The 24,087-nt window shown below is 38.7% G+C and overlaps 1 protein-coding gene across 2 annotated transcripts in view; it reads left to right on the top strand.

The window, feature by feature from the left end:
- The first annotated feature begins 17,018 nt into the window (after window positions 1–17,018).
- The window catches only part of Mllt3 (MLLT3 super elongation complex subunit), a 266,718-nt gene continuing 259,649 nt past the window's right edge, over window positions 17,019–24,087 (top strand). Inside the window, exons 1-2 of one of the 2 annotated variants that reach the window (XM_078047693.1) lie at window positions 17,019–17,279; window positions 18,748–18,928. In XM_078047693.1, coding sequence (XP_077903819.1) covers window positions 17,268–17,279; window positions 18,748–18,928 — 193 coding nt within the window. In that variant the 5' untranslated portion in view covers window positions 17,019–17,267. Of the gene's footprint in view, window positions 17,280–17,567; window positions 17,804–18,747; window positions 18,929–24,087 lie in introns of those variants that run through there. The other variant, XM_078047694.1, reaches the window with a different exon arrangement.

Below are 24,087 nucleotides of genomic sequence, written 5' to 3'. Positions count from 1 at the left end.
TTCTTAACTATTGGTTCCTTACAGCCTAAAGGGGGGGGGTGTAGGGGAGGGGGTCAGTCAGGAAATATTTATCAGTTGGGTGTGGCTCCACATACCTGTCATCCCAGAAACTGAGATAGGAGGATTGCAAGTTCAAGGCCGGCCTGGGTAACAAGGCCAGATTGAGTCATAAAAGTAAAAAACAATAAAAAAGCCTAGGGACTTAACTTCTTGGTATTAGTGCCCCCGGGTTCAATCTTTTTTTTTTTTATTACCCCCCAGAAAAGGAAAGAAATGATCATTAAGTTAGTGTTACACTAAATAAAACTGCGTATAGAATATTAGTCGTAGAAAAATACTGTGATTTAAGCATTAAGAAAGAATGTGAAATTGAATTTTAAGTTAATGACCTGCAAAAAGCCTAATGAATATACACTGTTATGTGTTAAAGATTTAAAAATATCTCATTTCACCTTCTTCTATTTATTTGTTTTAAATGGTACTGGGCACTAACTCAGGGGTATTCTACCACTGAGTTGTATCCTTCTGAGGGGTTTTTGTTTGTTTAACAGTGCACCTTCTAAAATGAAAAGCAAAATACTACTTTCTTTCTTAGAAATCTGTGTACACATAAATGGCAGTATGATTATAATGTGCAAAGAGGCATCTCTTTTAAAGCATCTTTCTTACAGTGAGGTCATCAGAGACACATGCCAGCCTGCATGATTTTTTTGTGTGTGAATTTTTTTATATTGGTTTAAAATATCCAACCCTTAGCCACTATTTGCTATTTCTGGAGACAATTTGGAAACTATGGCCTCCCTAATCCCCCCTGGATCAGGATTGAGGCCAGGAACATGTTGAGTCAGTTAGCTATCTCTTCTCCATCCTTAAATACATCATTGGTTTACATAGTTTATGATCTTTCCTGATTTATTTTCGTTGATATATTTAAATCTTCATTATTGTTTTTATTTGCTTTATAATCCCTTTCAAAGATCTTCAAAGGTTTTGGTTTTGAGTCCATTTAATAACTACTTTACCAAGAACCATGTCTTCCCATGGCATATTCCTTAGGAATGTGACAAGCATTCTCATACAGTGATGGTGAGAATTTGTTTATTAATACTGGGGGATTGAACCCAGGGGCACTTTACCACTGAGCCACATCCCAAGCCCTTTTATTTTTTTAATTTTGAGACAGGGTCTCACTTAGTTGTTTAGGACCTCACCAAGTAGCTAAAGATGACCTTGAATTTTTGATCCTCCTGCCACAACTTCCCAGGTCGCTGGGATTACAGGCATGTGCAATAACACCCTGCTGAAGCTTAAAGTTTAAAACAGGTAAGAGATGAGGAAGTGTAACAGCCCACTTTATGCTATGCTTTGAATATAGCCCTTGCTGCTCTGCCACTGTGACTTATTTTTTTTTTTAATTTATTTTTTAGTTGTAGTTGGACACAGTATGTTTATTTTATTTATTTATATATGGTGCTAAGGATCGAACCCCGGGCCTCACAGGTGCAAGCCAGTGCTGACCACTGAGCAACAACCCCAGCCAACTGTGACTTATTTTTTAAAGGACAAGTTTCTTTCTCTTCTTGTCTCCCCTCTCCTCCCTAATCTCTTCCCCTCCCTAATCTTGGGGAAATAGGTTTACCTTTCTTCCTTATCCAATGCAGAGTTATCTGTCCTTGAGCACACACCCACCACAGAAATGAATCCATTCAGACCAGATTTCAGAAATTACTATCTCCAAAATTAACAAGTGAATTACAACACAGACCAAGAATGTGTAGAACCTAGCCTTTGATCCACCTCTTTTAAAAACTCCTGTTCCACTTGAAGCACAGAATCATTGCCTCTGGGACAGGAGTGCCCTGTCCTAGCAAAGCATTAAATATTTTTCCTTTTTTTTCAAAAATGTGTCCTTGTTTTGTATTGTCATGGGGACAAGGAACCAGCTTTTGGTAACAACATCTCCAAACCCTGCTCCTCTTGCCTTCCTGCTTTTGTGCTGCCTAAACAAAGCTCCATTACAGTAATCACCATTCTGAATGGGAACTGTGTGTCTGTGAACACATGAGAAAGGATGAGCCTTGTCACAGCTGATAGCATGGAAGGAAAAGAAAGCTTGCGCCAGTGGCTGTTAACATCTGGAACTTTCAGCAGAAATGAGAGATCCAGAGAGCACTGGTCCTACCCATTAAATTAGCCAGCCCCCCTGTAATGGGTAATCCTACAAAAAGCAAGGAAGTGTCCGCTGCCACATTCTCTGGAAACATAAAAAGGTATAAATGTTGCCAAAGGCTCAGTCCTTGTCCCTGATGCCAATCCAATAATGAGGACATGGTTTTGAGAAAAGGAAAAAGAAGATTTACTTCTTTGCTAGCAAAGGAGAAACACAAGCGACTCCTGTCCCAGAGACTGTGATTCTGCTCATCAGTGGGAACAGGGGTTTAAAAGAGGTGACTGAAAGGTTACATTCCACCATATTCTCATTCTTGAGTTGTAACTCACTTGTTAATTTGGGAGATAGTAATTTCTGATACAATCCCCAGACTCTAGTTCATTTCATTTCTGTGGTAGGTGTGTATTCTGGAACAAGTAATTCTGCCTAGAATGGGAAAGAAAGATAATCCTATTCCCTTGAGATTAGGGAGGGGAGAGATTAGAGAGGAGCAGGGAGAGGGGAAGAGAAAGAAACATGTCCATTTTAAAAAATAAATTACAGTGGCAGAGCAGCAAGGGTTATATTCAAGGCATAAAGTGGACCACTGCTTCATGATTTGGCAGATTTATCTCTTTATCTACAAACTTTCAAATAAAACTACCCTCCTTGAAGTTAATTTTTTAAAAATATGCTTTTAGTTGTAGATGGACACAATACTTCTTTATTTTTATGTGATGATGAGGATTGAGCCCAGAACCTTATACATGCTAGGCAAGTGCTCTACTGCTGAGCTACAATCCCAGCCCAAGTTAATTTTTAATATTAATTTTTGATTAATTAATATTATTTTTTATTATAGAGCTCTAGAGCAGCACTCTTCACAAAGAATTATTTGAATTTAAACTTTCTCTTTCTTTCTTTTTCCTGTGGTGCTGGGGATTGAACCCGGGGCCTTGTGCATGCGAGCAGGTGCTCTACCAACTGAGCTATATCCCCAGCCCTTGAACTTAAACTTTTTCAAAAAATAAAAATTTTAGGTTTTTCTTGAACCCCAGGAGAACAAATAGACCCCAATATGTCCTATTTTTTTTTCTTTAGGTATCGGGGATTGAACCCAGGAGTGCTTAACCACAGAGTCACATCTCCAACCATTTTTGTATTTTATTTAGAGATAGGGTCTCACTGAGTTGGTTAGGGCCTTGCTAAATTGCTGAGACTGACCTTGAACTCAAGATCCTCCAGCCTCAGGGTTCCAACCCTCTGGGATTACAGGCCCAAACCACCACACCCAGCTTCTTAAAATTCTTTTTTCTCCCAGGAACTGCTCTGTTGGGCTAGGCAAACTTTATCTCCTGGTAGCCCATTTCATTCCCCCAACTCCACTCCTCTTTCACCCCTAAACCTACAGACATTTGTTCTTACTCCACTTTTCTTACCATTCCTGAGCACTTTTTTTTTCTTTTTAATTTGTTTTTTGTTTTAGGTGGATACAATATCTTTATTTTACATTTATGTGGTTCTGAGGATTGAACCAAGTGCCTCATGCATTCTAGGCGAGTACTCTACCACTGAGCCACAACCCTAGGGCCCCCTGAGCTCTTTATTATGTAAACCGAGTTAATATCTTTGCTAAATTGTTGCCTTCTCTTAATGTTCTTTCTCTCTTTTTTGGTATTCAGGATTAAACCCTGGGTCTAAGGTGTTAAGCACAAGTTCTACCACTGAACTACAGTTCAAGTTCCTCTACTAATATACTTGAATTCTAAATCTGTGCTGTCCTTCAAATATGCAACTTTGTGCCTACTGAGCATTGGGCTAATTCTATTTCAGATATACTGCAAGTGTATACACAATGAATTTTAAACACAATACAAAAAATATATATAAAATAGTTCATTAATAATTTTCATACTGATTGCACATTGAAATGATTATATTTTATTATATTGAGTTAAATAAAGTACATTATTAAAATTAGTTTCATCTTTCATCTTCCACTTTTATTTTATTTTTTTCATCTTCTACTTTTAAAATGCGGCTAATAGAACTTTTAAAATTACAAATGTGGCTCGTATTATATTTCTATTGAACATTACTGGTCCAGGTCAAGGTTGTCAAACTTTTTCTACAAAGGGCCAGATGGTAACAAAGACTTTTTAATTGACCAATGTTTAGTCAGGCTCAAATCTTCTCCTAACCCATCTGTGCACTTCCTCCTAAAATCTAGTTTTAGCTGGGCATAGTCCCAAACCTGTAGTTCCAGCTACTTGGGAAGCTGAGGCAGGAGGATTGCAAATTCCAGGCCACCCTCTGCAACTAAGGGAGACTTTTTAATGAGACCCTAACTCAAAAAAGAAAACGGTTAGGCTATCCTGGTACAAAGAAAAAAAATTTAAAAGGACAGGGGATGTAGCTCAGTGGTAAAGCACCCTAGGGCTTGTGAGTTGAATCCCTAGTACCATAAATAAAAGAAAAATCCAGTTTTAGCAAAAACTCCCCACCCTATTTATCTTATCTGATTCCTCATCCTCTACCATCCCCAGGGGATATCAGAGAAACCCATCTTTCTTCAGCAAGAACTGTATGATGTTAGTTTAACCAGAAGCCCTCTCACCTCTGATGTTTCCTCCTAGTAATTTTCCATCTCTTATACCTCCCCGCACCCTGTTCTTTGGCTATAAATTCCCATTTGCTATGGTATATTTAGAGTTAAGCTTAATTTCTCCCTGCCCATCACAAGTCCTCATTGCAGCAGGCCCCTATACCTATAGTGATGGTCCTGAACAAAGTCTTCTTTATAATGCTGAAACAAGTATCATTGGATAGCTTTTTCCTTAGCAACAGTAATTATTTTAGCCTTTGGGGGTCACAAATTCTCTGTCATAACAACTCCATTCCAACCCTTGTAACACAACAGCAGCCACAAATATTAAACTGGTGAGTTTTGCTGAATTCCAATAAAATTTCATTTATAAACACTAAAATTTCAATTAGAAATCATTTTCATGTCATGAAATACTCTTTAAAAAATTTAAAGCTATTTAAAGATATAAAAGCTTTTCTTAACTCAAATAGTGCAAGTCATACATCAACTACATGTGTTCTGATCAACAATGGGATCCTGGGGATGCAGTTATCTTTACTAGCAGAGAAACGGTCTCATGGACCAGGCTAGTTGAGTGACTGCATTCAGTTACTGCATTCATCATTTCATTAATGAACACAGGTAACAATAGGTAATCTCATTTAGTGGTGCAGTTTCAACTGGGTCATTCAGATATGAGTGACCTGGGGGCAAGATCTTGTGAATTATTTTTCCCCCAGAAGAAGCTAGGAATTCAAATTTTTACATAAAAAATTTTCTACATTTATGTGTTATCCACTATGTTATTTTAAACTAATGAATGAACCAAAAAGTTTATTCAGGTCAAACAAAATATGTCCATGGGTTAAATTTAGCTCTCCAACCACCACCGTTTTTTGGGGAGTGGTACATGCCTTCTACTACTGAGCTGTACCATCAGTCCCCCTGATAACTTTCAATATGACATAATTCTGCAGTTACTACTTCATGATTCCAAGGATGATTTTGTGTTATATCAAAATATTTTTCTTAAGAAACAATCATAATCTACACATTACAACATCACTCTGCACCTTCTTATTTATTTCCTCCACTTCTTATGGTTTTCTCTTTGTGAAAATGTATTCTTTCCTAAAACTGACTTTTAAATGACTGATACATGAGAACTATCATGACTCAAAAAAAAAGACTTTTATTTTAGTTTTATTGTTTAAAGGAAAATGAATACTTATAAAATTATGTATATTCACAGAAAGAAAACCAACAAACATAAAAAGTGATTTCGGTTTTATTTTTTAATACTTTTTTTTTTTTTGTAGTACTAGGGATTGAATCCAGGACCTCATACATGCTAGGCAAATGCTTTACCACTGAGCTATATCCCCAGACCCTTCTTAAATTTTATTTTGAGACAGGGTCTCCATGTCTCAGCTTTCCAGGGAGCTGGAATTATAGGCAAGCACAATTGCACTTGGCTTAAAAATAACTTCTTTTACCTTTGTTTTAAGAGTTACTTTTGGGCCATCTTTATTTACCAAGTAAATAAATTTTGTACCATTGGCTTAAAGAAAAGCTATGTTGAGGGCTGGGGTATAGCTCCTAGAGTTCTTGCCTAGCGTTCATGAGGCCCTGGATTTGACTCATGGTACTGCAAAACAAAGGGAAAACTAATTCTAAAATTGTCTTTTTTACTATTTCTACAATGAGATGTCTCAAATTTGTTATTTTGGCAATATCTGCTGTTCCTTTACTTTGCCAATTGGAGACAACCCCTGATGTCAAAGAATTTTTTTTTTTTTCCGAGAAATGCAGTTGGCTCAGAATTACTTCTGTTGCCCAGTTTTGCCAAGCATGCTTGCTTTTACCCCAGAGTTAAATCATTTTATCTTTGACATTAAGGAGTAGGTTAGCCAATTTATATTTAGGTCAATACTTAAAAAGAGAAAAAGTAACTGCTAAGATTGATTTAATACTTTTTTTGTAGCATGTTCAAATATCTACTTATGAGTTCAATGAACTCTTGACTCTAAACATGTAAAATTAAGTAATAAAGCCTCAACAATTACCTTCAGAATGAATTTTTCAGGGTTTCTACCTGTGAAACACAAGACAGATTTCCAAAATGACCAATAGTAAAATATTGGAGTAGAGGAGGAAAAGAATGAGGATAAAGACTATGGCCAGAGCAATCCAGGATCAAGAATACTCTGATTTTTTTTCCCAACTGGAAAACTGAGGATCTGTGTACCCACCCTAATCTTGATGGCATCAGGTAGTAATGACAGAATCCTGGGTAATGATGAATATCCTTGCTTCTCCATTTCTAAACAGTTATGAAATTCTAGTTGTGCCTATATTATCTCATTCATATTTTTTCTTGTTACTGAACAAGTTGATTTATTCCAGGAAATATGTCATGTTGAAGAAATTAAATGCTTTTTAAGTTCTTGCAATGTTAAAAGCAAACTTTTAACATTAACTTTCAACAGATTTTCTTCTTTCTTTCTTTTTTGGGGGGGTACCAGGGATTGAACTCAGGGGAACTTGACCATTGAGCCACATCCTCAGCCCTATTTTGTATTTTATTCAGAGACAAGGTTTCACTGAGTTGCTAAGCGGCTCTATTTTGCTGAGGCTGGCTTTGAACTCACAATCCTCTTGCCTTTGCCTCCTGAGCTGCCAGGATTACAGGCATGTGCCACTGTGTGGCTCTTATCTCTTTATATAATTTCTAGTTTTCCTTTTCTGTGCCTTCTCTTTTTTCTTATCTATCTTTCTTCTTCAACCAATATTGCTCCAGGCCAGGGGTGTAGTTCATTGATAGAGTGCTGACCCAGCCAGAGCAGGGTTTGATCCCAAGCACTGAAAAAAAATTTTTTTTCCATTTAGTTCTGTTTAAAATTGCAAAATGTAATTCTGTGTGCTTTACAAATAATGGGTATACAATAAATATTTGTTAAAGCAACATATAATGTTATTGAAACTGTTTATTTTTTTTGTATTTTTCTACTACTTTCCATTAATAATTTTGTAGATGGGTAAATCTAGGAGTAGAAATTAATTTCATCCATGAATATTGGTGTTATACTTTTAATTAGTACTAGAGGAATCCCAACTTATCCCTATTTTCCCCAAAATAAAACAATAAAAATCAAAGCCTAAAGTATCTAAAAAAATTTGGACCAAGTTGTTGAGTCAAGGGAGACAAAATGATTTGTAATATTTTATAGTATGACCTGTCACTATATCTTGTTCCTGCTGTGTGCATGATCACTACCTTAAGGCTCAACATTAGTTACCTCTGGCATCTAGTGGGACCAGAATATAGTTTTAAATATAAGGTTGTATAAGAGAATAAAGGGTCTTAATTGAAGTGAAGCTTAAGAAGTTGATAATCTCAAAAAGACACTTCTGGTGTCTTCTGTTTATAGAGTAATGACAGTTTCGGTAAAACCACAATACAACAACTAATTTATGGAGAAACTATATGAACTATGTTATATTCGATTATAGCTTCCTTGATGGGGTTGCTGAATAAAAAAAATTGTTATCATATTTATAAATCTCATAAATTTTTTTATGCTCTAGTTTGGATTTTTTTCTTTTTATCTCATGGTGCTTTAGATTTATCTTGTTCATTTGCTCTTTATTTGAAACTTATTTTTTTTTATTGTTGTTTTTGCTTGTTTTTTGTTTTCCCTTCTCAATCAATGATCTTTTCTACCCCTGACAAACATTTTAAGGACTGAGTGGTATCCTTGTGCATTTTCTCACAAGTTTGAAAAGGAAAGATAGCTGTCTGTTCTTATTTCATTTACTCTTTACACATTACTCTTTCTAGTTCCTGATTGACCAATAGTGCCCACAAGGTTCCTGGGAGCTGGAAGAGTAATCTGTTTATCTGCTATCTGTTCACACACGCTGGACATTTTTTAGATTTGGCTATACTTGATCAAGGAAAGGTCCTGTTCCTGTTTCTGAGAAGCATTAACCTGAAGGGTGTCAGAGGTAGGTGACCTTTAAAGAAAATATTAACTGAGAACAAAAGCATTAGATGGTTTCTAAATGAGCCAAGGCCAGTCATCCAGCTGCCCTTGAGCAATAAAAAAGGAAAGTCAGGGCATTATACACTGGGTCAGCAATGAAAGCCATGGAAAAAAAAAATCCTTCTAAGTTAGACAATGCTGATATTGGCAGTCCTTGAATGCTATTAAACACACACACACACACACACACACACACACACACACACACACATCTTTTTGAGAAATGCTTAATGGGGCACAATTAAGCGGTCTGTAGAATTGAATGACCTTTAAATTGCTGTAATCTCATGAGGGAAACCTTTCATACACAGCATCTACTTTTGAAAGAACATTCCATGAAAATATTGTCACTAATTTAGCAGGGCATGCTAAACCCATGTCATGTGTCCTGCTCCCTTTTGGAGCCCTTCATGACCGTAGAAAAACAGAGATCACCAAGGATACTGACCCCAGAGATGTCAATCACAAAACCATCACGCTATTATAATTCAAAAATGAATTTGGTGGTAGGCAGAAAGGAGAAAATGTAAAGAACATAAAGCTTTAAACTGAAAGAAAGGGAAAAGAAAAACAAAATATTAAAATCTTTCCTTTTTAAAGATAAAATCCTTTGGCTGGGAATATAGCTCAGTTTGTAGAGTGCATCCCTTACATGTACAAGGCCCTGGGTTCAATCCCCAGCACCAAAATAAATTAATAAATAAATATAAAAATAAAAGCCTTGGGCTGGAAGATTACCTCAGTGATAGAGTACATGCTTATCATAAACAAAGGCTGTGGATTCCATCCCCAGTGCACACAGAAAAAAATCCTTTAAACTATATTTTCATTTCCCTTCTTTCCTACTTTTGCTCTAATTTAGCATATATTTTTAACAAACAAAATTAGTATAATTGAGGAAAGATATATAAAACAGTGACTTTAAATGTTAGTTCTGAATTGTAGGAATAATTTTCCCCCTAAAATTTTTATTTTGAAAATAAATAGACAATGCTGCATAAGAGGTAATACAATGATATCCTTGATTCTTTTTTTTTTTTCTTTTTTGGTACCAGGGATTTAACCCATGGGTGCCTAACCACTGAACCACATCTCTAGCCCTTTTTTATACTTTATTTAGAGACAGGGTCTCTTTGAATTGATAAGGGCCTTACTAAATTGCTGAGACTGACCTTGAACTCACAGTCCTCCTGCCTCAGCCTCTCTAGCCCTTACAGGTGTGCACCATTGCACTTGGCTTTCTCTTTTTTTTTTTTATCTCAGTTTATATCTATATCTTTGCTAGTTATTTTGACTGACCTACTATAGATATCAAGACAACTCTTTGCTAAACACTTTCACACCTATTTCCTTAAGAATTAGGAAAGTCTCCCACATAATCCCAACATTATTAGCACATCCAAGAAACCTGAGCTTGGTACAATAGTATCATCTAATATATTGTACACATAAAACTTTCTTCAACTTCTCTAGGAATTTTCTTTAGGCTGTTTTTCTTTTGTTCGTTTACATATTTATTTTTGGATTTAGAATCCAGTTAAGGATTAAGTATTATTATTATTATTTGGTATCCAGGATTGAACCCAAGGGGTGTTTAGCCACTGAGCCACGTCCCCAGCCCTTTGTAAATATTTTTTTTAGAGACAGGGTCTCACTGAGTTGCTTACCACCTCACTATGTTGCTGAAGCTGGCTTTGAACTCGAAATCCTCCTGCCTCAGCCTCCTGAGCTGCAGGGATTACAGACCTGCGCCACTGTGCCAGGCTTAAGCATTAAATCTAATTGTCCAACATGAAGCCGGAACAAACTCTCACTTTTTCTTTTTCTTTTTGGTTCCTAATACACTGATTTTTGAAGAGATTAGTCCAGACAGCATGTAAAATGTCCCCTGGGAACTAGATTTGTCTGATTTCTTCCTTATAGTTAAAATTCAGCATAAACACTTCTGGCAGGAATACCACACAGGTGATGTATGCTTTTTATTACGTCACATCAAGAGGCACATAATGTCAGTTCTTCTCAATGTTTAATCTAATAACCTGGTTAAGTGGTGTCCATTGGATTTCTCTACTATAAAGGCTCCTTTCTCACTTGGTAATTAATATTTAATCTGAAGAGTGATACAATGAGGCTGAGAATAAAAATGTTTTACTCAAAAATTCTGGGATGTATTAACAAGCTCTGACTAAATTTATTACTGCATTGGAGGCTGAAAATAATGACTTTTCTAAAAAATGCACATAAATATATAATATACATAACATACAATGCATGTATTATTGTAACAACCTATCTAATGCTATTAATAATTACAAAATACTTTTAAAAAAATGAGAGTGTTAGAGGCATCATATACTTGTATCTTGATTTCAAAGAACCAAGAATAGTGGTTGACCTTCAATGGACAGCCACTAAAAGTTAATTGAGTATATTAAATTAATAATAAAACTAAAATGTCAGAGTCATGAAACATAAGACAAAAGATTGAAATAATAAATATTAAGAGTCTAATTGCATAGAAATCAGTAAAGTTCTTTTCTTATTCATAAGTGATTCTTATTTCCTTGTTACAACTAGAAACTTCCCCCAAATTGCTATCAATACAGTTCAGAAGATAGTACTTTGTAAATTTTCCCTTATTTGATTTCATAGGTGATACATAAAAGAGTTATAATTGGTAATAGCCTGTAGGACTTTTTTTGACTCAGCACACAGGTAAATGAATATTCCTTTTTTCTCTATCAAGTGGTATTGCTTGATTAATAGTTCTTTGCTTGACAGATTAATAGTTCTGGAATGAAAAATTGCTTAATAAAATTTAGAAAGTTTTGTTAAAAAGTTTTTCTTAATGACATTTAGAGGGGCTGGGGTTGTGGCTCAGTGATAAAATGTTTGCCTAGCATGAATGAGACACTGGGTTTGATCCTCAGCACCACATAAATATAAAATAAAGATATTTGTGTCTTCCTAAAACAACAATAACAAAAAAGTATTTAAAAAATAACATTTAGAAAATGCTCTAAAAGGATGAATTAATACATGATTTTTTTCTGTAAAAAAAACTACAAATGGAAATTCATATGTATTTAGTGCATTTTAAAGAACTGCCTCTAACATAAATTTATATATATTTTTAAAAACCCACGCACATAAATTGTATCATTGTGGATTATCTACAAAGTGGATAATATGCTCACAGATTATTCAGGGCTGATTGTAAATAGCTTAACCCAACCAGGATACCTGATCCTACTAGAAGGTGGTAAATCACTCACTTCGTAGAGGCTGAGTATTATCTTCAAGCCACTGTCACATCATTTAATGCATTGAAAGGAGTAATTTCTTCTAAGTTTCCTTTTGCATTTCAATTGAAGTTTGAATTGTCTATTTTATTGACTTAATTTTCCCATGCTTATCAAATAAAGTATAAAATAGTTTATGATTTTAAGAAATTTATTATTTTAACTCCTGATTCACTGTACATAAATGGGAGAGATGAATTCATATATAAAATAAAACAAATATTTATTGAAAAAAGAGATCAAATCATGTAAAGAATGATGAAAAATTGTACAGTAGCCTTTAAAGAGATGCCAAAGATACAAAAAGATATATAGTAAAATGGTCTACTTTTAAGATAGCGTTCTAGCAAACAGTTTCAATTTAATATGTATTTTATCTTCAACTATTCCAGTGGGGTTCTTCGTGTATTCCAATCACATCGTATCAACTGATCCCCAATAGTTTCTTGTTTCATATATTGTAGGTCTTACATAACATCCTTAATTAATATTCAGGCTTCAAGGTGCTATTTATTAAATTAGGGATACAGCCCACCCAATTAATAAATTATTACTTTGGAGGCACACTTGTCTTCTGAATGTATAAATGCATCACTCTCAGGGAATAATTTACACATGAAGAGACTCTAGTGATTAAAAAAGCTGTGTGCACTTCTTATTTCTGGAAATAGTGTTGGACTAGGTACTTAAGTGTAAGTAGTAATGATTCTTACTATTCTAGTGTTCCTAACAATCCTAGAATAATGAATTGGATACAATATTAAACGTGTAATGTTCTAAATCAAACATTTCATAAGAAAGAGGGAGACAGTTTTCACAAAGAGAATATATACATGATCTTGAAAAGACCTAGGTTTCTTTCATTTTGGGATTTGTTTCTCCTCTAAAAAGAACTGCAAAAAGTGAATATAGCAAATAATTCAGATCAAGGAAAAGGAAAGGAGGATTTGGTTGCCATTGTAAGAGAAACATACACTACCCTTTTAAAGTATTAAAAGAGAACTGATGGGCTTCTATTCTTGTGTCACTGTTTCTCTTGTCCTTGGGTTGTTCATGTCAGATTTCTATGTTGCTTGTTTATATGTGACACATGTCTCTATCTCAGATTTAGGTATAATGAAATTAAAAAAAATAGTTTTGGTAAAAATTTTTCCTTGAATTATAAATTCTGTGACAGTATGGATGCAGTATCCTGAGAAAGTGTGCCATTGTGCAGAAACAATCCTTACTTATTCTGAGAATACTTTTTTTTTATAGCAGGGATTGAACTGAGGGACGCTTGACCACTGAGCCTCATCTCCATCCACTTTTATTTTTTGAGACAGGGTCTATGATAAGTTTCTTGGGGCCTCACTAAATTGCTGAAGCTGGTCTTGAACTTTCAATTCTCCTGCCCCAGCCTCCCAAACCAATGAGATTACAGGCTTGTGCCACTGTATTTGGCCTGAGAATAATATTCACATAAATGCTTACTGTTTATCCCATTTTAATTTTTTCCTGTTAATTTTACCTTTCCCCAAATCCATATATCAAAAGATGGGCAATTAATTATTTGAGTTGTGCATCAATAATCAAGGTAAATAGATTAAATTTATTTTATAGTGCTCCTTCAAACCTTAATTATACTTTAACAGTACTCCTTTTGTTCTGCCAGAAACTTTCAAACTGTCCTCAACTTCCAAACTCAACAGAACAATTGCAAATGACAAGGCTTGAGCTAGCAGGGTGTAGTGATGCACATTTGTAATCCCAGTGACTCTAGGGGCTGAGACAAGAGAATCATAAGTTAAAGGCCAGTCTCCACAATTAACTGAGACCTTGTCTCAAGATAAAAAGAGGATATAGCTCAGTGGTAGAGTACCCTGGGTTCAATCCAGTCCCAAAATAACAGTATCAAAATAACAGTTTTAGGATAGTGGTGGTGCTGGTGGTCTTGATTAGGAATTAAGATCTGCCATAGACACTGCTGACTTTTATTCTTCAATACAATTTTTATTCCATATGATGTCAGTTGCTTTCTATTCTTCTCCTCTAATTAACTCCTTGGTGCTTTATATTGTGCTACACACTACAGTGTGACTTTTGGTAAGATACTCATTCTTTGGATAGGTGGAAGGTTTTATCCCTCATCACCTTCATTTTAATTATTACTATTATTATTTGGTATTTATCAATGAAGTGTGTCTTAATGAAGTATGTCTTAAAAATTGCAATATATTTTCTATAATTACATTGTCAAGTACTCAAAAGGTTGTTTGTACATCACTGAAAGTGTGAGATTTCCAGGTATGCTTGATAGGAAATTAATGTTAATCTTGTTTTGATTGCTTTTAACTGACAACTTATTAAAATAAGTATAAACATTACAATAAAAGACTGGGCTAAATTCCTTTGTTCAAAGTTGAAACTAGAGTATTCTGGGCTGTGTTTTCTTCCTTTTCTCGTGGTCTCAGTCTTTTTGTTGAAAAGGGGTCACTTAAGGACGACCGTGAAAGGAATCCGTGCGCCATCTACTGACGGAATTTAAATTTCTACCGTCTGGAGATTGGTAATTCCCTTACACTCGGATCTTTGACAAAGGAGGGGTACTGGGGAAAAACCTTTTCAGGCTCTGTGGTTCATTTGTAACTGCTGGAATAAATCTGAATCCGAAAAACATATAATCCATAAAAGAGACATCAATCCCTCGTGCAAAACAAGGATTGAAGAGAACCCCAAGAGAGCCAGGAAGGCATTAAGAGAAGTTAGCCAAACCCTGAAATCAACTCAAAAGGGAATGGGATTGTTGTTTTTTCACCTGTGTCCTAAGTCATACTCCCTGCTAATGGTTACTGCTTAATAGGAAATGACTTTACTAATGATACATCTAGATAATTTTCAGTTTCTGGATATTATTATCCAAAGAACTCTCCAATTTGATAATTTTATCAAAACTTTTAAGAATGCATAGCAGTTGGGTTCACCCTTCACATCACTACTTTATAAACAGCTTGTCTATGTGCATGTAAACTTAGTCCTTACAACACAGCTTCATATACACCTACAAGATGATATGCACTTATGTAGCTGTGATATGAACTTACCTACAAAAGGTTTGTCATTGGTTGAGAAGTTAAAGCCCTTGGACTTGGTTTAAAATGTCTCTCCCCCTAGTTCCTTTCTTTTCTGTAAGATAAATCCTGCAGAAGAGTGGAAAGAATTAGAGTCCTCAACCAAAGAAGTTTTGGGGTTGTAATTGAGAGAGACAGAGGGAGTAGCAGTTCAACGGGATCAAACTACTGGAGTTGAAAACTTGTTGGTTTGGAGATTAAAGCTGGATGGAAGTGGTCACAATACGATTCCCATTATATTATTATGAGCAGCGGGGAGACCTTAACGTGAACAGCAAGGACTTTGGATGCCCCAGGTAAACTCCTCCCCAGTATTCTGCTGACTTCAATCCAAGGACCAAGAAAACTTGCTTTCATTTGTCTTAAGAAGGAAAGAGAAAAGTGGAAAGCAAGAAGGTTCAGACAGAAAGTGGAAGGAAGACAAAGGGGAAAGGTAAGGAGAAGGGAAGGAAAGGTTCCAAAAGAAGTTAGCAGACGAGAGAAAAGGAGGAGTAAGATAAAAGATAAAGGTGTGTGTGTGAGAGAGAATTAGGGCTAGGAAGATGCAGTGATCTTTGTTTAACGAACCAAAGTCACACCCATCTTTCATTTTCATATCAATAGTCTACATCTTATCCGTTTCCTTTTCAAAGGCTGTCTGCGTTTCTAAAAGAAACTAGTCGCTACTCCTCCCTGCGCCCCACGCGTGGCCGCGCTATTCAGTTCACAGCCACTGAGACAAAACACAACTGGAATTGGAACATTTGCAGGACAGCGACTGTGGGAACACTCCCGGCGACTAGTTGTCACCCGGGAGCCTAAATGGATTAATACTCAGAGATGGATTACGTTGGCTGTCACCAATATGCCTGAAGATTATAATCCAATTTATGCACATTACAGTCAGTATTAACTTTATCTGCTATTTTAAGGCTCCCAGTGGTCCCGCGCGTCCTCAGAGGTTAGTCCTCACGTTCTGATGCAACCCAGCAATCTGTCAGGAGGGGAAGCCTCACGAAGAAAACAACTCCAAGCCGGGTCCCCAAGTGTCTGCACCAGGTATTCCCAGGTGTCTTTCCTTCACCTGGGCACCGCTTTGTGAAGCTTCGCAGCCCGGGATAACCAAAGCGGGAGGCATTCTCTAGGAAGGAAATAGTATTCTCGTTTCTAGTTCATCTCATTAAAAGGAAAAAAAAAAAATCGGTGGCGGTAGTAGAAGGGCGGGGAGTGAGGATGGTGGGCGGGTGCTTGTGAATAGATGGGGAAGGGGGCCAGGGGATTGCAGCGGGTTGTAACAGTCTCAGCGATTGCTATTTTGATGCTTGTTTTTTTGAAGGGTGGCATTTCGCTCGCTTTCTCTTTAAATAAGTTTGTTTGGGTGTGAGTTCTTGCCTTTTCAGCACAAAAGCACAGAGAGAGATACGTGGTGGAAAGTAAAAGAAAGCCCACTCCCCCCTCCCCGAACGTGCTAACTAACGCCAAGACTTGATTTAACACCCCTTCTCCGGCTGCTCTAGGCAGTGGCTACATTCCAGCAGTTTTAATCCGTTTTTTATTGTAGGCGAATGGAGTTTACACAGAGGCTGGGATGGCTCCCCAGCTGGCCGCTCTCCCCACTGCAGAGCCCCCTCCTTCCATTTCCTCCCCACCCCCGAGCAGGAACCTGTTACTTTAAGCGAGGCGTTCCAGTGTGGCGCTGCGGGCCGCCGGGGTTTCGGGAGGTGGCCGGTGATTGGCTCTTTCGAGCTCCCCCTGGCTCGCTCGCTCGGCCTCCCCGCGCGCTCCGCCCCGCCCGCGCGCCCTCCCTCCGCCCCGTGAGGCTCGGAGCCCGGGTGTCAGGCGCCACGGCGCATGCTCCGGAATCATCCTCTGGCCCTGGAGCTGCTGCTGCTGCTGCTGCTTTTGCTTTTGGGGCTGAGTTTAATAAGCGAGCGAGCGAGCGAGCGCGGGGGAAAAAGGCAGAGAATGACCGCCATCTACCCTCCGTTCCTGGGCGCGCTCTCATTCATAGCAGCCTCTTCATGAATTACAGCTGAGGGGGGCGGGGGAGGGGGGTACCACACAACACCCCAGCAAACCTCCGGGCCCCCAGGCATGGCTAGCTCGGTAAGTACTTGCAAAAACAATAATAAAAGACCTCCCCCCCGCCTTCCCTTCTTCGCCCTGCGCCGCCGCAGCCCAGACAGCGCCAGCGCTCCGCGGTTCCAATTAGAGAAAGGTTGGTACGGCTTGCAGGGAGCTGCTGCCTCTCCCTCAGCCTCCGCTCTCCTCCTTCCCCCCCTCCCCCGGCGCGCGCGCGCGCGCGTACACACACACACACACACACACACACACACAGACACACACTCACACACACATTCGTCCCTCCACCCCCCCCCCGCGCCTCCCTCCCTCTTCGCCTCTTTGCAATCACAAGAAGCGCACTCACACACTCCCTCTCGCTCACACGCGCGCGCGCGCACACACACACACACATACACACACACACACACACGGTGGAAGGAGGCGAATAATAACTCAGCCATATTTCAGCCGCCACCGCCGCCGCCGGGAGCTGCGGGCACAGTCCGGGGACGCGGCGGGCAGCCTCGGCGGCCGCACCTCCGTAAAGCACCGCGGCCGCTACGATGGTGCGTTCTCCGCGGCGCGCGTGTGTGAGCCGGAGTGTGCGGGCTGACAGCGGCGGGGCTGCACGCAACTTTGCCCCAGCGCCCGGCTGTGCGCAAGCCGAGGCTCAGCGGGTGTCTGCCCGCCGCCCTGCCATTCCGAATTTCATTTTTTGGGGGGAGGTAGGAGGTACTTTGGGGCCACTTTGGCTCTCGAAAGTGTGTTGCGGGGGCTCTGTTCGGCTGGCCTCGCCGATCGCGTGGGGCTTTTCGCTGAGGGGAGCGGGGTGCTTTAAGTTATGGATGCCTCGGCGTATTTTCTTGCGTGTGTGTGCGCGCGTGTGTGTGTTTGTGTGTGACGACGTCTCATTTTTGTTGTTCACGAACCCCGTGGTAAGAGCACGGGAGTTTGTGCCCATCAGCAGAGGCTGCCTGTAGTTTCCATTCCGCCTGGCACAGCGCTCCACACGCACGCACACACACACGTACACAAAGACTTCCTCGGCGTGTGCCTGTCGCCGCGGTACTTTCGGGGAGGGGGCCTCGCCAGACACCCACCGTGCCCCAGGGTCCCAACCACCTCCTCTCCCACCCCGGGAAACCACCCCGGCATTGCCTTCTAATTGTCTTCTAATTTGTTACCGATGCATTTGTTGTGGAGCTTGTCGTGGCTGTGTTCTCCCTCTCCCCGCGACCCCCTTCCCGACTAGGGGTAACATTCCGTTACAATCCTGGCGGGTGTGGATGAGGGGCCCAGGGCGCCTGGAGTCCCACCCGCGGGGCCGGGTGTGTTTGGGGGCGTGGGGGGTGCGTGCCCACGCGCGTGAAACGTGGATGCAGAGGGCACTGCCGTTTCCTTTTATGTGCGTTTCAAGAAGGAGGAAAAAAATGTCAGGCGCAATGTTCAGTAGCGAACGGTCGGTCGCCTTCCTGTTGTTCACCGCTGTCTCTCCTCCCCCTGCCCGCAGTGTGCCGTGCAGGTGAAGCTGGAGCTGGGGCACCGCGCCCAGGTGAGGAAAAAACCCACAGTGGAGGGCTTCACCCACGACTGGATGGTGTTCGTGCGCGGCCCGGAGCACAGTAACATACAGCACTTTGTGGAGAAAGTCGTCTTCCACTTACACGAAAGCTTTCCTAGGCCAAAAAGAGGTAGGGCTCGAATACAAAAGAGGCTTGATAAAAAATGTCTTTGCTCAGCGAGGAAACAATCGCTTGGCCCGGGCGGTCCTCCTGCCCCGCTCCCCGCCCCCCGCGCCGCGCTGCTCGCCGCGTAGCCTCGGGACCTGGGTGCGCGGCGCCGCGCTGGCCAGGTCCCGGCTCCCGCCCGCGCGCGCGCGCGAGCCGGAGACTTTGGTTCGTGAAAGTCACCGCAGAGAAAGGACCGTCAGGTGTCGAGTGTTTATTCATCTCAAGCCAGTCCTCACTGATCCTCTGGGGTTAGCCACGGGTTCTGTGGGGAAGGCGCAATTAGTTGTTCGGTTTGGAGGTTTGAGGGGTGGGGCTGGAAGGAATAAATAGTTTGCGCTTTTTTTTTTTTTAAATAGAGAAATTGAAATTTACCTGTGTTGTTAGCAAAGAACGCATTAGATGCAATTATTGTTAGGTCTTGAGAAGTCGACTTTCTTTAGGGTCTTCTCTGCCTTCCTCTCTCTCTCTCTGAGGCACTGGATGCCACTTGCCATAGACTTTTCTTTTGGGGGCTTGGCTACCGCTACACCCTGCCCTAGTCAGGATTTTATTTAGTTGGGGGCTTATTTGCCTCCTTCTCCGCAGTGGCACTTGGCTGCTTCGACTTTGAGCTGCCTTCCTAAGTGTCTGCCAATGTGATCGGCAGGGAGAGGGTTCCTTCAAAGGTCTAAAGCTAAGTTTCAGAGAAATGATGTTGTGTTACCTATTTTTTTTTTCCCAGTTCTTCCCTACCTTGACTCTTACTTAGCTTTGGAATCCAGTTTGCATAATCTTGTTGAGCCTCTGCAGTCCCAAACATTTTCCATAAAGGGCAGGACAGTTTTAGAAAAGAGAAAAAGGGTGTCATTTTAAAATAAAATTAAAGAGAGTTTGAGAAATCCTGGTTTCTATTCTCTTCAACCTCTGGAAAGCTACTGTCTGGTTGTTTTAGTTGGATTAGTAGAGGTAACAGTACAAATACAATAAGGTGCTTTGTTTGTGAGCAGGTTTATTTGTCTAAGTCGACACAATGGTTAGTAGTTATCTTCCATTTGATCCGTAATCTTTATTGGCATCTAGAACTCCTGCAGTTTCTTAGAGTAACATCATAATAAATCCATTCTGCTTAGAGCTACGTGGAAATTATTGAATATTCAGGGCTGAATAAAGAAAGGAGAAATGCTGTGTGTCTTAGAGGTGGCAGTTTGTCTTGGTGCTTATTTTTGTTTCCAGTGCTCACGTAATGGAAAGGAGGATTGTATTTTTATGCCTTTACTGGTTTAGTTTTTAGCTCCTCTTGAAAACTTGAACAGTTGAATTTGATGGGCTTTGTTGGATGGTTATAAATGCATCCAGCTTCTAGTAGAGAGTTAGAAATATACATAGCTTACAGGAAATGCTATTTAGTATTTATTAGCATTTTATATCAAAATATAGACAGAAACACATTATATTGCCTCAACCTGTCATGAGAATGAGCATTGTCAAGTTTCTGTCACTATAGGCGGCTGGATGTGATGCTTCATGGAATCTTTCTCTCTCTGTCTTGCCATGTGTCTGGAGAGCCATTGCAGAGCAGTTTAAACAAAAGAAACCACCTTCTAAGATTCTTAGTATACACTGTTACTGCTACTTGGCTGCTAGTCACTTCAAGGTGAAATACACTTAACAAAAAACCCAATGTTTATTGTATTAAGAAAATTACCTCAGTTGGCAAAAGATGTAGCACTTAAGGTAACTTTGTTTAGGCACCTTGGCAATCAACAAATTGGCATTATGAATTAAAGATAATCAACCTCTTCTCTATTTTGCCACTGTTTCTCTGCTTCAGTAGGTGTGTGTGTGGTGATGTTTTCCTTTATTTCCTATACTTAATGATTTTTCTGTCCAGCCTGAGGGAATGGGAAGGTGCTGCCCATGTAGTCCACACCTGGGAGTTGTTGCTAGGCGTGGTGAGCCCTTGATAACAGTAATATCTTCTCAGACCTCTAGTGAGGGATGTCTGTTGGTTGGACTTTACAATTTTTATTATCAACCATGGAGTTTCTTTATACAGCATATAAGCCATTGTTTTAAAATATTTATTTTTGGATTTTTATTTGTATGTGTGGTTCCCATGATGTGACAAGTCCTGGGAAAAATGCCAGCTTACATGGCCCAGGAGAGACCTTGTCATACTGTAATTACACATGATTCAGATTGCAAGAGAAGGTTTCTCTGTTCATTGGGAGTAGTTAGTTGTAAGTTCAAGCAACACCAAACATCCCACTTAATCCTGGGACTTATTGTTTTAGCTTATAAAAATCTTTCAAAATGATGAGGATAAATGTTGAATAAGAATGCCAGGTACTTCTAGTGCCTTTTAAGGTATTATGCTTTGCTATATTGTAGGTAATAAGTGATAATATATAATTTCACCCACTGGAAATGGGAGAAATGGCAAATGTCCATTTGAGAAAAATCTGAGTATGAACTATTTGAAAGAAGTGCTCATACTTTAAATTAAACTATAAATGGCTATTAACAGTGACAAGTTAAATCGCTTTCACTAGATACAGTAGCTGATAAACAGACATGAACCTTAGAGCTGAGCATGAACTGCTCAGCTATGAAGATGGATGAGTCCTTAGTTTTGTAAATCTTTGGTTTAGAAAAGCAAATTGATTTTCAGGTTGGTTTTCTTATGAGAATTTGTAGAGGAAGACATTACAGTATTTTCAACTTGATGCCAAATGAGAGATATACCATTTCAGAACTGAGCTAATTGGATTTGAATTAATGAGGTTTTACTTTGTCACAAAGATGTGTGGGAGACCTTCAATGTAAAACTACTGGCACAAGGTCCTAGAGAAAGAGATTTTTGATGAAATAATGAAGCCTGGAATATCTATTAGGCAATACAGAATAGCCAGGTCAGTGTGTGATGCAGTTTTAAACTATCTACTTGCAAGAAAAGACTATATCATATTTATTAGTATCAAAGATTTATTCTAGTCTGATATGACTGAAATGGATGGTCACATTCAAAACATTTCATTTAAAATATTAATGTTTTCATTTTCAGTATGATGTGAATTTCAGTGAACTTTCCAATTACAGCCATCCTTACTATTGCAGTCTGTTCCATTGACATTTATGATATGAAATCTGTTGCTTATTATTTTATGTAAGCTAATTTGGCCACTGGTATCATTTGATAGCTTTTTATTTGCAGCCTTTAGTCCTTTGGGCAGATAAAGCATAATAAATCTACTCTTTCAACTTTCCTTGGATTTAAGTATGTGAGTCTAGCTTTATTGCATAGTTCTGACCTGTGTTTTGAAATAATTTAAATAACTTTTTGTTAAGGTGCCTAATATTTGAGGACTTACTAATTGCAGATTTTGAATGTGCCTGATGCATTTAAAAAGTTTAAGGAAAAAATGAAGATGAGACGAGTGTGATTTGTATGGGGTCCTGATTGGAATTAAGATGACCAGTGAGAAAGGTTTTAGTACTTGTCATTTGAAGTAACAAAAAGTATAATTTTCTAAGGTACTTAAAAGCTGAATTGGTGGAAATCTCATATGCTGTTGGTAAGAATGAAATTTGTGCATGGACAGTTTGGAGGGCATCTGGCAAAAACTGTTAAGATTTGTAACGTTTATACCCTTTAACCCAGAAAATTTACTTCTAGGAATTTTCTGACAGATTTGACTTCACAAGTACACAAAGATACAGCATATTTCTTGTGTCTACTTTGTAATAGCAAAACTTTGGAAGCAAGCCATATAGGGACCTCAATTGAGCGCAATAAATGATGATAATCTATAACAAGTGATAAGTGTATAGGTGCTGGAAAATCTTAAAGCGGTATTAAGTGAAATAAGGCAATTTGCTAAATCTATGAGATCCCATTTAAGAACTGTGCCACACAGATAAAAAGTAAATATATGTATGCATATGTGTATAAATAAATTTGGATATGTGGACACCAAACTCTTAGCAGTAGTTTTCTTCACTGGGTGCTTGTGCTGTTGATCAGGATGGGATTTTATTTTTGTAGTGTTTGATTTGGGAAAAAGTTAAATCCATATATTTAAAACATCACAGTGAGTACACATTATGTAAGATGAAAAGAAAGAATACAGCACCAATATAGAATATTATGTTTTAAACAGAGATTACCATGTAACTATGTTAAGAGTGATCTTTATCTTGGGTAGATATTGTTGCTTAATAGTTAAGAGGAATTAGAATCAGGAATTAGACTTTTATTCCAACACTGGTTTAAGAGATTCCTTGGGCGATCTTGGCAGCTTATTTCTTTCTCTGTTTTCTTGTTTGTGTTATGGGAATAATGATGGAACTAAAATTTCACAAATGGAAGAATAAGTACAAATCTTAAACTCATTGGACTTAAGACCTTTTTATAAATTAAGGACTTCAAAGGGCTTTTCTGTGAAAACTGGATCTATTCGTTTTAAGGTATTAAAATTTCAAACTGAGACTTTTTAAAACAAATTACAATTTGTTTAAAGATAAAAATAGTCAACCCCGTTACCTGTTAACGTAAATCTCATTTTAATGAAAAATAAATATTTTCTAAAACAACAACAACAACAACAAAATCAGTGAGAAGAGTGGCATTTATTTATTTAAAACAATATCTTTAATGTCTAGTTTAATAAAAGATAAGTGAATCCTCATATCTGTTTCTATATTCAGCCAGTTTTGTTATCATATATAGTGTACCCTCTGGAAAACACTATATGAGTGAGAGAATTAGAATGAAAAAGGAACATCTTAGGTTTATCATGAAAATAGTTTTAACTTGGCTAATCACCTGAACAGGTCTCAGTGACACCAAAATCCCCAGACCACACTCTGAGAACAGCTGATATAAAATATTCAGCATGCAGTCTGACACAGGTAAATTGCCCAATATGTGCATGAAAGCTGACTCTTTTTTAAGCATTATTGTTGCTAATGAAAACATGCTTTTAGGTATTTGCCTAATTACATTTCAGTGGAACAATTATCTAACAATCTTTTTCAGAAAAGGATAATCTAAATTTGAGTTTTACTGAATATATTTTATAATTAATGTCACTGCCCATATTATCTTTATTATGCAGAGGTCTTTTACATCCATTATTTTA

Source organism: Ictidomys tridecemlineatus, chromosome 4 (assembly GCF_052094955.1).
Source record: "Ictidomys tridecemlineatus isolate mIctTri1 chromosome 4, mIctTri1.hap1, whole genome shotgun sequence".
Taxonomy (NCBI): Eukaryota; Metazoa; Chordata; class Mammalia; order Rodentia; family Sciuridae; genus Ictidomys; species Ictidomys tridecemlineatus.
This window is presented reverse-complemented; position numbering and strand designations above follow the sequence as displayed.